The sequence below is a fragment of the Hyperoodon ampullatus genome (assembly GCF_949752795.1).
Source record: "Hyperoodon ampullatus genome assembly, chromosome: 10".
Lineage (NCBI taxonomy): Eukaryota > Metazoa > Chordata > Mammalia > Artiodactyla > Ziphiidae > Hyperoodon > Hyperoodon ampullatus.
This window is the reverse complement of record NC_136923.1, coordinates 7,438,585-7,454,229: the sequence shown is the minus strand read 5'-3', so window position 1 is coordinate 7,454,229 and position 15,645 is coordinate 7,438,585. Positions and strand designations below refer to the sequence as shown.

General features: G+C 43.9%; 1 protein-coding gene across 1 annotated transcript in view; it reads right to left on the bottom strand.

The window, feature by feature from the left end:
• Nucleotides 1-15,645, bottom strand: part of SEC13 (SEC13 homolog, nuclear pore and COPII coat complex component) — a gene marked incomplete at its 5' end in the record, with an annotated part of 54,202 nt that overhangs the window by 33,095 nt on the left and 5,462 nt on the right. Inside the window, 1 exon segment of the mRNA XM_079714080.1 lies at nt 9,290-9,405. Within this exon segment, the coding sequence (XP_079570206.1) occupies nt 9,290-9,405 (116 nt within the window).

The following is a 15,645-nucleotide window of genomic DNA, read 5'->3' as shown; positions in this document are numbered from 1 at the left end:
TCCTCCCTCCAGCTGGGACAACGGGCCAACCCCAGTCTCTACAAAGGAGCTGCTAATGAAACTCTTGTAGACTCAAACGTCCTACAACTAGCGTAATTTTAACTGAGGGAATAAAGAATGGGGGCCTGAATTTATTACCCTCCAATATTTTTCATACTTTGAGCGCAAGGAAAACACAGAGCAGAGGACCGAGTGACAGCAGACGGTGCAGCCCCCGCCAGTGCTGGCAGCCAGGCCTTGCCCTCAGAGCTCTCTGCTCAGCCACGGGCTGCTGAGCAGGGAAGGCGACATCTGGCTCCTGAGTCACTTGACTCCTGACACTCAGGAAGAGGTGGAACTTCTAGGCCTATCTCCCGAAATGGCTACTGACTTAGCTATGTCTTTTTTAACCCATTCACAAACATGTACTGAACACCCACTTGTCAGTGATTCTTAACTTCTCCTGTGCAGTCTGGTGAATGTTATGGTCCCTTCTCAGAATAATGGATAAAATACATAGGGCTAGGATTATAAAGAAAACCCAATTATACTGATATACAGTTATCAAAATGTTAAAGAACAATTTATGTTATTAGTGATACGTGTGCTTCTTTGTTAACACTTTAAGTAACAAACTCTAGTGGCAAGTCTAATAACCATTCTAACTTCAAAGTAGTGATGAGGGACTTCCGGGTAAGATGGCGGAAGAGTAAGACGCGGAGATCACCTTCCTCCTCACGGATACACCAGAAATACAGCTACACGTGGAACAACTCCTACAGAACACCTACTGAACGCTGGCAGAAGACCCCAGACCTCCCAAAAGGCAAGAAACTCCCCACATACCTGGGTAGGGCAAAGCGGAGAGATTCCCGCACAGAGGAGCGGTGCCGAGCGGCACTCACCAGCCCGAGAGGCTTGTCTGCTCGCCCGCCGGGGCGGGCGGCGCTGGAAGCTGAGGCTCGGGCTTCGGTCAGAGCGCAGGGAGAGGACTGGGGCTGGCGGCGAGAACTCAGCCTGAAGGGGGCTAATGTGCCACAGCTAGCCGGGAGGGAGTCCGGGAAAACTCTGGAGCTGCCGAAGAGGCAAGAGACTTGTTCTTCCCTCTTGGTTTCCTGCTGCGCGAGGAGAGGGGATTAAGAGCGCTGCTTAAAGGGGCTCCACAGACGGGCGCGAGTCGCGACTGAAAGCGCGGAGCCCAGTGACGGGCGTGGGACGCTGGGGCTGCTGCTGCCGCCGCCAAGAAGCCCGTGTGCGAGCGCAGGTCACTGTCCACACCGCCCTTCCGGGAGCCTGAGCAGCCCGCCACTGCCGGGGTCCCGGGATCCAGGGGCGGCTTCCCTGGGAGAACGCACGGCGCGCCTCGGGCTGGTGCAACGTCACGCCGACCTCTGCCGCTGCAGGCTCGCCCCGCACTCCGTGCCCCTCCCTCCCGCCCGGCCTGAGTGAGCCAGAGTTCCCGAAGAGGCTGCTCCTTTAACCCTTTCCTGTCTGAGCGAAGAACAGACGCCCTCCGGCGACCTACACGCAGAGGCGGGGCCAAATCCAAAGCTGAGACCCGGGAGCCGTGAGAACAAAGAAGAGAAAGGGAAACCTCTCCCAGCAGCCTCAGAAGCAGCGGATTAAAGCTCCACAATCAACTTGATGTACCCTGCATCTGTGGAATACATGAATAGACAACAAATCATCCCAAATTGAGGAGCCAGGAGTCAGTACTGTGCCTCTGAGGTGGGAGAGCCAACTTCAGGACACTGGTCCACAAGAGACCTCCCAGCTCCACATAATATCAAACGGCGAAAATCTTCCAGAGATCTCCATCTCAACACCAGCACCCAGCTTCACTCAACGACCAGCAAGCTACAGTGCTGGACACCCTATGCCAAACAACTAGCAAGACAGAAACACAACGCCACCCATTAGCAGAGAGGTGGCCTAAAATCATAAAAAGTCTGCAGACACCCCAAAACACACCACCAGACGTGGACCTGCCCACCAGAAAGACAAGATCCAGCCTCATCCACCAGAACACAGGCACTAGTCCCCTCGACCAGGAAACCTACACAACCCACTAAACCAACCTTAGCCACTGGGGACAGACACCAAAAACAACAGGAACTACGAACCTGCAGCCGGCAAAAAGGAGACCCCAAACACAGTAACATAAGCAAAATGAGAAGACAGAAAAACACACAGCAGGAGAAGGAGCAAGATAAAAACCCACCAGACCTAACAAATGAAGAGGTAATAGGCAGTCTATCTGAAAAAGAATTCAGAATAATGATAGTAAAGATGATCCAAAATCTTGGAAATAGAATAGACAAAATGCAAGAAACAGTTAACAAGGACCTAGTAGAACTAAAGATGAATCAAGCATCGATTAAAAACACAATAAATGAAATGAAAAATACTCTAGATGGGATCAATAGCAGAATAACTGAGGCAGAAGAACGGATAAGTGAGGTGGAAGATAAAATAGTGGAAATAACTAATGCAGAGCAAAATAAAGAGAAAAGAATGAAAAGAACAGAGGACAATATCAGAGACCTCTGGGACAACATTAAACGCACCAACATTCGAATTATAGGGGTTCCAGAAGAAGAAGAGAAAAAGAAAGGGACTGAGAAAATATTTGAAGAGATTATAGTTGAAAACTTCCCTAATATGGGAAAGGAAATAGTTAATCAAGTCCAAGAAGCACAGAGAGTCCCATACAGAATAAATCCAAGGAGAAATACGCCAAGACACATATTAATCAAACTGTCAAAAATTAAACACAAAGAAATCATATTAAAAGCAGCAAGGCAAAAACAACAAATAACACACAAGGGAATCCCCATCAGGATAACAGCTGATCTCTCAGCAGAAACTCTACAAGCCAGAAGGGAGTGGCAGGACATAATTAAAGTGATGAAGGAGAGAAACCTGCAACCAAGATTACTCTACCCAGCAAGGATCTCATTCAGATGTGATGGAGAAATTAAAACGTTTACAGACAAGCAAAAGCTGAGAGAGTTCAGCACCACCAAACCAGCTTTACAACAAATGCTAAAGGAACTTCTCTAGGCAAGAAACACAACAGAAGGAAAAGACCTACAATAACGAACCCAAAACAATTAAGAAAATGGGAATAGGAACATACATATCGATAATTACCTTAAATGTAAATGGACTAAACGCTCCCACCAAAAGACACAGATTGGCTGAATGGATACAAAAACAAGACCCATATATATGCTGTCTACAAGAGACCCACTTCAGACCTAGAGACACATACAGACTGAAAGTAAGGGGATGGAAAAAGATATTCCATGCAAATGGAAACCAAAAGAAAGCTGGAGTAGCAATTCTCATATCAGACAAAATAGACTTTAAAATAAAGACTACTAGAAGAGACAAAGAAGGACACTACATAATGATCAAGGGATCGATCCAAGAAGAAGATATAACAATTGTAAATATTTATGCACCCAACATAGGAGCACCTCAATACATAAGGCAAACACTAACAGCCATAAAAGGAGAAATCGACAGTAACACAATCATAGTAGGGGACTTTAACACCCCACTTTCACCAATGGACAGATCATCCAAAATGAAAATAAATAAGGAAACACAAGCTTTAAATGATACATTAAACAAGATGGACTTAATTGATATTTATAGGACATTCCATCCAAAAACAACAGAATACACATTTTTCTCAAGTGCTCATGGAACATTCTCCAGGATAGATCATATCTTGGGTCACAAATCAAGCCTTGGTAAATTTAAGAAAATTGAAATTGTATCAAGTATCTTTTCCGACCACAATGCTATGAGACTAGATATCAATTACAGGAAAAGAGCTATAAAAAATACAAACACATGGAGGCTAAACAATACATTACTTAATAACGAAGTGATCACTGAAGAAATCAAAGAGGAAATAAAAAAATACCTAGAAACAAATGACAATGGAGACACGACGACCCAAAACCTATGGGATGCAGCAAAAGCAGTTCTAAGAGGGAAGTTTATAGCAATACAATCCCACCTTAAGAAACAGGAAATATCTCGACTAAACAACCTAACCTTGCACCTAAAGCAATTAGAGAAAGAAGAACAAAAACATCCCAAAGTTAGCAGAAGGAAAGAAATCATAAAAATCAGATCAGAAATAAATGAAAAAGAAATGAAGGAAACAATAGCAAAGATCAATAAAACTAAAAGCTGGTTCTTTGAGAAGATAAACAAAATTGATAAACCATTAGCCAGACTCATCAAGAAAAAAAGGGAGAAGACTCAAATCAATAGAATTAGAAATGAAAAAGGAGAAGTAACAACTGACACTGCAGAAATACAAAAGATCGTGAGAGATTACTATAAGCAACTCTATGCCAATAAAATGGACAACCTGGAAGAAATGGACAAATTCTTAGAAATGCACAACCTGCCAAGACTGAATCAGGAAGAAATAGAACATATGAACAGACCAATCACAAGCACTGAAATTGAAACTGTGATAAAAAATCTTCCAACAAACAAAAGCCCAGGACCAGATGGCTTCACAGGCGAATTCTATCAAGCATTTAGAGAAGAGCTAACGCCTATCCTTCTCAAACTCTTCCAAAATATAGCAGAGGGAGGAACACTCCCAAACTCATTCTACGAGGCCACCATCACCTTGATACCAAAACCAGACAAGGATGTCACAAAGAAAGAAAACTACAGGCCAATATCACTGATGAACATAGATGCAAAAATCCTCAACAAAATACTAGCAAACAGAATCCAACAGCACATTAAAAGGATCATACACCATGATCAAGTGGGGTTTATCCCAGGAATGCAAGGATTCTTCAATATACGCAAATCAATCAACGTGATACACCATATTAACAAATTGAAGGAGAAAAACCATATGATCATCTCAATAGATGCAGAGAAAGCTTTCGACAAAATTCAACACCCATTCATGATAAAAACCCTGCAGAAAGTAGGCATAGATGGAACTTTCCTCAACATAATAAAGGCCATATATGACAAACCCACAGCCAGCATCGTCCTCAATGGTGAAAAACTGAAACCATTTCCACTAAGATCAGGAACAAGACAAGGTTGCCCACTCTCACCACTCTTATTCAACATAGTTTTGGAAGTTTTAGCCACAGCAATCAGAGAAGAAAAGCAAATAAAAGGAATCCAAATTGGAAAAGAAGAAGTAAAGCTGTCACTGTTTGCAGATGACATGATACTATACATAGAGAATCCTAAAGATGCTACCAGAAAACTACTAGAGCTAATCAATGAATTTGGTAAAGTTGCAGGATACAAAATTAATGCACAGAAATCTCTGGCATTCCTATATACTAATGATGAAAAATCTGAAAGTGAAATCAAGGAAACACTCCCATTTACCATTGCAACAAAAAGAATAAAATATCTAGGAATAAACCTACCTAAGGAGACAAAAGACCTGTATGCAGAAAATTATAAGACACTGATGAAAGAAATTAAAGATGATACAAATAGATGGAGAGATGTACCATGTTCTTGGATTGGAAGAATCAACATTGTGAAAATGACTCTACTACCCAAAGCAATCTACAGATTCAATGCAATCCCTATCAAAATACCACTGGCATTTTTCACAGAACTAGAACAAAAAATTTCACAATTTGTATGGAAACACAAAAGACCCCGAATAGCCAAAGCAATCTTGAGAACGAAAAATGGAGCTGGAGGAATCAGGCTCCCTGACTTCAGACTATACTACAAAGCTGCAGTAATCAAGACAGTATGGTACTGGCACAGAAACAGAAAGATAGATCAATGGAACAGGATAGAAAGCCCAGAGATAAACCCACGGACATATGGTCACCTTATCTTTGATAAAGGAGGCAGGAATGTACAGTGGAGAAAGGACAGTCTCTTCAATAAGTGGTGCTGGGAAAACTGGAGAGGGACATGTAAAAGTATGAGATTCGATCACTCCCTAACACCATACACAAAAATAAGCTCAAAATGGATTAAAGACCTAAATGTAAGGCCAGACACTATCAAACTCTTAGAGGACAACATAGGCAGAACACTCTATGACATAAATCACAGCAAGATCCTTTTTGACCCACCTCCTAGAGAAATGGAAATAAAGACAAAAATAAACACATGGGACCTAATGAAACTTAAAAGCTTTTGCACAGCAAAGGAAACCATAAACAAGACCAAAAGACAACCCTCAGAATGGGAGAAAATATTTGCAAATGAAGCAACTGACAAAGGATTAATCTCCAAAATTTATAAGCAGCTCATGCAGCTCAATAACAAAAAAACAAACAACCCAATCCAAAAATGGGCAGAAGACCTAAATAGACATTTCTCCACAGAAGATATACAGACTGCCAACAAACACATGAAAGGATGCTCAACATCTTTACTAATTAGAGAAATGCAAATCAAAACTACAATGAGATATCATCTCACACCAGTCAGAATGGCCATCATCAAAAAATCTAGAAACAATAAATGCTGGAGAGGGTGTGGAAAAAAGGGAACACTCTTGCACTGCTGGTGGGAATGTGAATTGGTACAGCCACTATGGAGAACGGTATGGAGGTTCCTTAAAAAACTACAAATAGAACTACCATATGACCCTGCAATCCCACTACTGGGCATATACCCTGAGAAAACCATAATTCAAAAAGAGACATGTACCAAAATGTTCATAGCAGCCCTATTTACAATAGCCCGGAGATGGAAACAACCTAAGTGTCCATCATCGGATGAATGGGTAAAGAAGATGTGGCACATACATACAATGGAATATTACTCAGCCATAAAAAGAAATGAAATTGAACTATTTGTAATGAGGTGGATGGACCTAGAGTCTGTCATACAGAGTGAAGTAAGTCAGAAAGAGAAAGACAAATACTGTATGCTGACACATATATATGGAATTTAAGAAAAAAAAAGGTCATGAAGAACATAGGGGTAAGACAGGAATAAAGACACAGACCTACTAGAGAATGGACTTGAGGATATGGGGAGGGGGAAGGGTAAGCTGTGACAAAGTGAAAGAGCGGCATGGACATATATACACTACCAAACGTAAGGTAGATAGCTAGTGGGAAGCAGCCGCATAGCACAGGGAGATCAGCTCGGTGCTTTGTGACCGCCTGGAGGGGTGGGATAGGGAGGGTGGGAGGGAGACGCAAAAGGGAGGGGATATGGGAACATATGTATACATATAACTGATTAAATTTGTGATAAAGCAAAAAAAAAAAAAAAATAAAAAAAAAAAAATAAAAAGACCCCAGAGAGCTCCCTCGCCCCTTCCACCAAGTGAGGACACAGCAAGAGGATGGTTATCTGTGAATGAGGAAACAGGATTTCACTAGACATCGAATCTGCCACCACCTTGAACTTGGACTTCCCAGCCTCCAGAACTATGAGAAGTGTTTGTCGTTTATAAGCCAGTTGATGGGATTGTATCACAGCAGCCCGAACAGACTAAGACAAGGGTTGTTGCAGCCATTAATCCTTTAATCATGTAAAGGGAAAGGAGATGAGCACAGAAACCTGGCAGACGGCACCTTGGCCAAGACACACTGACTCACGTACCACCTGAGAAGGACATAGCATTACTTCTGCAGGCTTTTCTGCCAAAAATGAAAACTGACTGTGAGGAAACATCAGACAAACCCAAACTGAGGGACAGTCTACACAACAACTAGACAGTATGCTTCAAAAGTCTCCAAATCATGAAAAACAGGCTGAGGATTAATTGCCCCAGATTGGAGGAGACAAAAATGGTATGACAACAAAGTGCAATGCGGAGCTTTAGTAGACAACTGAAAACATGAATAAGGCAGTAGATTAGTTAATAGCGCCTCATCGATGCTAATTTCCTGGTTTGGATCATGATACCACGGGCATAGATGTTAACATTTGAGGAAGCGACGTGAAGGTATAAGGGGATTCTGTAATATTTTTGCAACTTTTTTGCAAATCTAAAGGTTTTTTTCACATTTTTAAAAAAAAAAAAAAAAAAAAAAAAAAAAACAAAGTAGTGATGAGCATAAATGCTGTTTTGAGAAAGCTACAACAACTGTAAAGTGATATAAAAATATCTGTGACTGTCTTCCCTGGTGGCGCAGTGGTTAAGGATCCGCCTGCCAATGCAGGGGACACGGGTTCGAGCCCTCGTCCAGGAAGATCCCACATGCTGCGGAGCAACTAAACCCGTGTGCCACAACTACTGAACCTGCGCTGTAGAGCCCACGAGCTACAACTACTGAAGCCCGCACGCCTAGAGCCCATGCTCCGCAACAGGAGAAGCCACCACAATGAGAAGCCCGTGCGCCGCAATGAAGAGTAGCCCCCACTCACCGCAACCAGAGAAAGCCTGCGTGCAGCAACGAAGACCCAACGCAGCCAAAAATAAATAAATTTATTTAAAAAAAAATCTATGACTCCTATTGGTAACAAAGTGACAGGTACTATGAATTCTACTGCGGTTCCTGGCCTATAGCCATAATTGAAGGAAATGCTAAATATCAGAGTCACTGAAAATAAAGAGGTAATTCTTTCCCTTTCCCAGTTCACCACCTCCTGAATTCTACCCACAGAACCCTTGGAGATCCATGGTACCCAGGTTAAGAACCCCATCTACCTGAGGTAGTGAACTGAGGGAAAGCACTAGAGTGCGGCCACAAAACTGAGAGCCAGGATCTCAAGAATCTCAACAGGGAGAAAGGTAAATGAAACATTTGTAAATATTCTGAGGACCTGCCACAGGCAAACAGGCAGAATTATGGGATTTATACAATTACTATTACATTCTTAGATCAAGAATCTCAACAGGGAGAAAGGTAAATGAAACATTTGTAAATATTCACTGAGGACCTGCCACAGGCAAACAGGCAGAACTATGGGATTTATATAATTACTATTACATTCTTAGATCACCAGCCTTGAGTCACTTTAGGTCATGTGGTAGCTAAACTTGTTTAAAAAAAAAAGCTAGTTTCCCACTTTTGAAAACAGCAGTGGCCGCTGGACGCTTGCTGCAAGTAGGCTCTACCTGGGCGGAGACAGCGGCAGCCTGTGTTGGGGGTGAGTGGGTGGAGGCTCTGAGAGCCTATAACTGACTCCCTCGCCCCAGGTCTGCCAGTGGGCATTTGGGCGGCAGAATGGGATTCGCTCCGGGCTCCATCGGCCTGGGATAGCTGACGAGGGCAGCCGGCTGGCTGGGACCGGGTGTCCTCTCCGCTGACTGCACTGCAGGAGAAGCCCACTCTCTGAGACCTTGCCCGGGGTTGGCTGCACTCACCCCCTGAGGTCGGCGATGAGGATCTGCCCTCCGTTGCGCACGTCGAAGATCTTGACGGACCTGTCTGATGAGCAGGTTGCCAGGCGGGTGCCGTAGTAGTCCATCTGGGCATCATGCTGCAAAGAGAGGACAGCTCGGGAAGCCGGCAGGCTGGGCGGAGGGGGGTGGGGTGGGGGCAGTCACCAGGACCGAGTCTAGCAGGGACCAGAATCTACCTGAAATTAATCAAACCTCAAAGAATCATCACTATCAGGCAGGAAGCTAGCATGTCAACGTTCTCACTTCTCTGACAGGTAATGTCCTTCTGAAAGGGACAAGAAAAACCACACGCAGCTGCTTTTAGACCCTCTACATCCCAGGGGAAGTCCTTCCCAATCCTGTTCTGCAGGGTGGGTGGGAGAAGAGAAGCTTGCCTAGCTCCTTCCTCCCGCCCCACTGTGTTCCGAGGCTCTGTGGGCTGCCAGGGAGGTCTGGCTCAGCGCCAGAACCCAGGGCTAACGCTGACCCAAAGAAGCAGGCCACTGACTGCCTGCAGGCCCCAATCAGGTCCTCCATGATGCACGTCTGGCCTGCACACAGGGCCCCATTCAGACATTTAGGCTCCTTCTTGCACCCATGGTCCTGGATCCTTTGTGGACCTTTGTTCCTGGGTTTCTACTTGACCTTTTCCCTAGTAGTGTGCCCAGTACCCCAGACTCTCCACTCATGCCTTAAATGTCACTGGTCCCATCACTGATGAACCGACTCCACCGATGCTGCCTGGCCATCCAGACCTAGGGCTGGGCCCTGCCCACAGCTCCCTTTCCATCTGGGCGATGGCTCCTCTGAGCCAATCCACCGGCTGCCTCACTGTACTTACTGGCCCCTCCTGTTTGCTGGCCCTGCCTATTCCAACAGATGACACTTTCTTCACTGTTGCACCTTGGGGGTTTCAGGAACTATTAGCTGTCACTCTTGCGGTCATCAGGGGCAATCACATCCTTTCAAAGGGGAGCAATCATTTCGTCTGCTTCAACATTCCTTCCTCACCTCCCTACCCAAGGAAAACATCCTGATTCTTCCTGGGAGGTCAACCCCCTCCACCATTCCAGGTCTTGGCTTGCTGGAAGGCAGGCAGGGCAGGTGCTATGACAGAGCTTCTCTGCAAGTGTTTTTCTGAAGCACTGCTCCAGCAGAGTGCTTTCACACACTTCGGGAGGAAGGAGGGCAAAGAACCTAAGAGATTTAAACCCTATCTCAAGTTACCTGCTGTGCAACCTTAGAAAAATTTCCTAATACCCTTGAACCTAGTTTCCTTATCTTTAAATGGACCTAATGATGGCATCTACTTCGAGGGTTGTTATGAAGGTTAAACGAGAAGTATTCAGCATGGGGTGTGATGCACAGTGAGCACGCAGACGTCAGTCATTACTGCTTTGTCTCATCTGTTCCCCAAGATGAACCCACACAGAGAGGTAGCATATCCATAATTTTCCCCATCTTAGCTATGAGGAAATCAGGGCTGACTCAGAAAAGTTAGGAGACTGACTACGAGTTTGGTTCAAGATGGCAGAGTAGAAGGACATGCCCTCACTCTCTCTTGCGAGGGCACCGGATTCACAACTAACTGCTGAACAATCGTGGTCAGGAACACACTGGAACTCACCAGAAAAGACACCCCACATCCATAGACAAAGGAGAAGCCACAATGAGACGGTAGGAGGGGTGCAATCACAATAAAATCAAATCCCATAACTGCTGGGTGGGTGACTCACAAACTGGAGAACACTTATACCACAGAAGTCCACCCACTGGAGTGAAGGTTCTGAGCCCCACGTCAGGCTTCCCGACCTGGGGGTCCAGCAACGGGAGGAGGAATTCCTAGAGAATCAGATTTTGAAGACTAGTGGGATTTGATTGCAGGACTTTGACAGGACTGGGGGAAACAGAGACTCCACTCCTGGAGGGCACACACAAAGTAGTGTGTGCATCGGGACCCAGGGGAAGGAGCAGTGACCCCAGGGGAGACTGAACCAGACCCAACTGCTAGTGCTGGAGGGTCTCCTGCAGAGGCAGGGGGTGGCTGTGTCTCACCATGAGGACAAGGACACTGGCAGCAGAAGTTCTGGGAAGTACTCCTTGGTGTGAGCCTTCCCAGAGTCTGCCATTAGCCCCACCAAAGAGCCGGGTAGGTTCCAGTGTTGGGTCGTCTCAGGCCAAACAACCAACAGGGAGAGAACCCAGCCCCATCCATCAGCAGACAAGTGGATTAAAGTTTTACTGAGCTATGCCCACCAGAGCAACACCCAGCTCTACCCACCACCAGTCCCTCCCATCAGGAAACTTGCACAAGCCTCTTAGATAGCCTCATCCACCAGAGGGCAGACAGCAGAAACAAGAACAACTACAATTCTGTAGCCTGTGGAACGGAAACCACATTCACAGAAAGAGAGACAAGATGAAAAGGCAGAGGCCTATGTACCAGATGAAGGAACAGGATAAAACCCCAGAAAAACAACTAAATGAAGTGGAGACAGGCAACCTTCCAGAAAAATAATTCAGAATAATGATGGTAAAGATGATCCAGGGGGCTTCCCTGGTGGCGCAGTGGTTGAGAGTCCGCCTGCTGATGCAGGGGACGCGGGTTCATGTCCCAGTCCGGGAGGATCCCACATGCCGCGGAGCGACTGGGCCCGTGAGCCATGGCCGCTGAGCCTGTGCATCCAGAGCCTGTGCTCCGCAACGGGAGAGGCCACAGCAGTGAGAGGCCCGCGTACCGAAGAAAAAAAAAAAGATGATCCAGGACCTCAGAAAAAGAATGGAGGCAAAGATCGAGAAGATGCAAGAAATGTTTAACAAAGACCTAGAAGAATAAAAGAACAAACAAACAGAGATGAACAGTACAATAACTGAAATGAAAAATACACTAGAAGGAATCAATAGCAGAATAATTGAGGCAGAAGAATGGATAAGTGACCTGGAAGACAGAATGGTGGAATTCACTGCTGCGGAACAGACTAAAGAAAAAAGAATGAAAAGAAATGAAGACAGCCTAAGAGACCTCTGTCACAACATTAAACACAACAACATTCACACTATAGGGGTCCCAGAAGGAGAAGAGAGACAGAAAGGACCTGAGAAAATATTTGAAGAGATTATAGTCAAAAACTTCCCTAACATGGGAAAGGAAATAGCCACCCAAGTCCAGGAAGCACAGAGAGTCCCAGGCAGGACAAACCGAAGGAGAGAACTGCCAAGACACATAGTAATCAAATTGGCAAAAATTAAAGACAAAAGAAAAAGTATTGAAAGCAGCAAGGGAAAAACGACAAATAACATACAAGGGAACTTCCATAAGGTTAACAGCTGATTTCTCAGCAGAAACTCTACAATCAAGAAGGGAGTGGCATGACATATTTAAAGTGATGAAAGGGAAGAACCTACAACCAAGATTACTCTACCCAGCAAGGATCTCATTCAGATTTGATGGAGAAATCAAAAGCTTTACAGACAAGCAAAAGCTAAGAGAATTGAGCACCACCAAACCAGCTCTACAACAAATGCTAAGGGAACTTCTCTAAGTGGAAAACACAAGAGAAGAAAAGGACCTACAAAAACAAGACCACAACAATTAAGAAAATGGTAATAGGAACATACATATTGATAATTACCTTAAATGTGAATGGATTAAATGATCCAAGCAAAGGACACCGGCTCACTGAATGGATACAAAAACAAGACCCACATATATGCTGTCTACAAGAGACCCACTTCAGACCTAGGGACACATACAGACGGAAAGTGAGAGGATGGAAAAAGACATTCCATGCAAATGGAAATCAAAAGAAAAAGCTGGAGTAGCAATACTCATATCAGATAAAATAGACTTGAAAATAAAGAATGTTACAAGAGACTAGGAAGGACACTACATAATGATCAAGGGATCAATCCAAGAAGAAGATATAACAATTATAAATATATATGCACGCAACGTAGGAGCACCTCAATACATAAGGCAACTGCAAACAGCTATAAAAGAGGAAATCGACAGTAAAACAATAATAGTGGGGGACTCTAACACCTCACTTACACCAATGGACAGATGATCCAGACAGAAAATTAATAAGGAAACACAAGCTTTAAATGACACAACAGACCAGATAGATTTAATTGATATTTATAGGACATTCCATTCAAAAACAGCGGATTACACTTTCTTCTCAAGTGCACATGGAACATTCTCCAGGATAGATCACATCTTGGGTCACAAATCAAGCCTTGGTAAATTTAAGAAAATTGAAATCATATCAAGCATCTTTTCTGACCACAACACTATGAGATTAGAAATCAATTACAGGGGAAAAAAACGTAAAAAACAGAAACACATGGAGGCTAAACAATACATTGCTAAATAACCAAGAGATCACTGAAGAAATCAAAGAGGAAATCAAAATATACCTAGAGACAAATGACAATGAAAACACAACGATCTAAAACCTATGGGATGCAGCAAAAGCAGTTCTAGAGGGAAGTTGATAGCAACACAATCCTACCTCAAGAAACAACAAACATCTCAAATAAGCAATCTAACCTTACACCTAAAGGAACTAGAGAAAGAAGAACAAACAAAACCCAAAGTTAATAGAAGGAAAGAAATCATAAAGATCAGAGCAGAAATAAATGAAATAGAAACAAAGAAAACAATAGCAAAGATCAATAAAACTAAAAGCTGGTTCTTTTTTTTTTTTTTTTTTTGGGCGGTACGCGGGCCTCTCACTGTTGTGGCTTCTCCCGCTGCGGAGCACAGGCTCCGAACGCGCAGGCTCAGTGGCCATAGCTCACAGGCCCAGCCGCTCTGTGGCATGTGGGATCTTCCCGGACCGGGGCACGAACCCGTGTCCCCTGCATCAGCAGGAGGACTCTCAACCACTGCGCCACCAGGGAAGCCCAAAGCTGGTTCTTTGATAAGATAAAATTGATAAACCTTTAGCTAGACTCATGAAGAAAAAGAGGGAGAGGACTCAAATCAATAAAATTAGAAATGCAAAAGGAGAAATTACAACAGACACCACAGAAATACAAAGCATCCTAAGAGACTGCTATAAGCAACTCTATGCCAATTAAATGGACAACCTGGAAGAAATGGACAAATTCTTAGAGAGGTATAACCTTCCAAGACTGAACCAGGAAGGAGAAAATATGAACAGACCAATCACAAGTAATGAAATTGAAACTGTGATTAAAAATCTTCCAACAGGGCTTCCCTGGTGGCGCAGTGGTTGAGAGTCCGCCTGCCGATGCAGGGGACACGGGTTCGTGCCCCGGTCTGGGAAGATCCCACATGCTGCGGAGCGGCTAGGCCCGTGAGCCATGGCCACTGAGCCTGTGTGTTCTGAGTCTGTGCTCTGCAGCGGGAGAGGCCACAACAGTGAGAGGCCTGCGTACCGCAAAAAAAAAAATCTTCCAACAAACAAAAGTCCAGGACCAGATGGCTTCACAGGTGAATTCTGTCAATAATTTAGAGAAGAGATAACATCCATCCTTCTCAAACTCTTCCAAAAAACTGCAGAGGAAGGAATACTCCCAAACTCATTCTATGAGGCCACCATCACCCTGATACCAAAACCAGACAAAGTTACTACAAAAAAATTACAGACTAATATCACTCACGAATACAGATGCAAAAATCCTCAACGAAATACTCGCAAACAGAATCCAACAACACATTAAAAGGATCATACACCATGACCAAGTGGGATTTATCCCAGGGATGCAAGGATTCTTCAATATATGCAAATCAATCAATGTGATACACCATATTAACAAATTGAAGAAGAAAAACCATATGGTCATCTCAATAGATGCAGAAAACGCTTTTGACAAAATTCAACACCCATTTATGACAAAAACTCTCCAGAAAGTGGGCACAGAGGGAACCTACCTCAACATAATAAAGGCCATATATGACAAACCCACAGCAAACATCATTCTCAATGGCGAAAAACTGAATGCATTTCCTCTAAGATCAGGATGAAGACAAGGATGTCCACTCTCAGCACTATTATTCAACATAGCTTTGGAAGTCCTAGCCATGGCAATCAGAGAAGAAAAAGAAATAAAAGGAATACAAATTGGAAAAGAAGAAGTAAAACTAAAACTATCACTGTTTGCAGATGACATGATACTATACACAGAGAATCCTAAAGATGCCACCAGAAAACTACTAGAGCTAATCAATGAATTTGGTAAGTTGCAGGATACAAAAGTAATGCACAGAAATCTCTTGCATTCCTAGACACTAATGATGAAGAATCTGAAAGAGAAATTAAGGAAACACTCCCATTTACCACTGCAACAAAAAGAATAAAATACCTAGG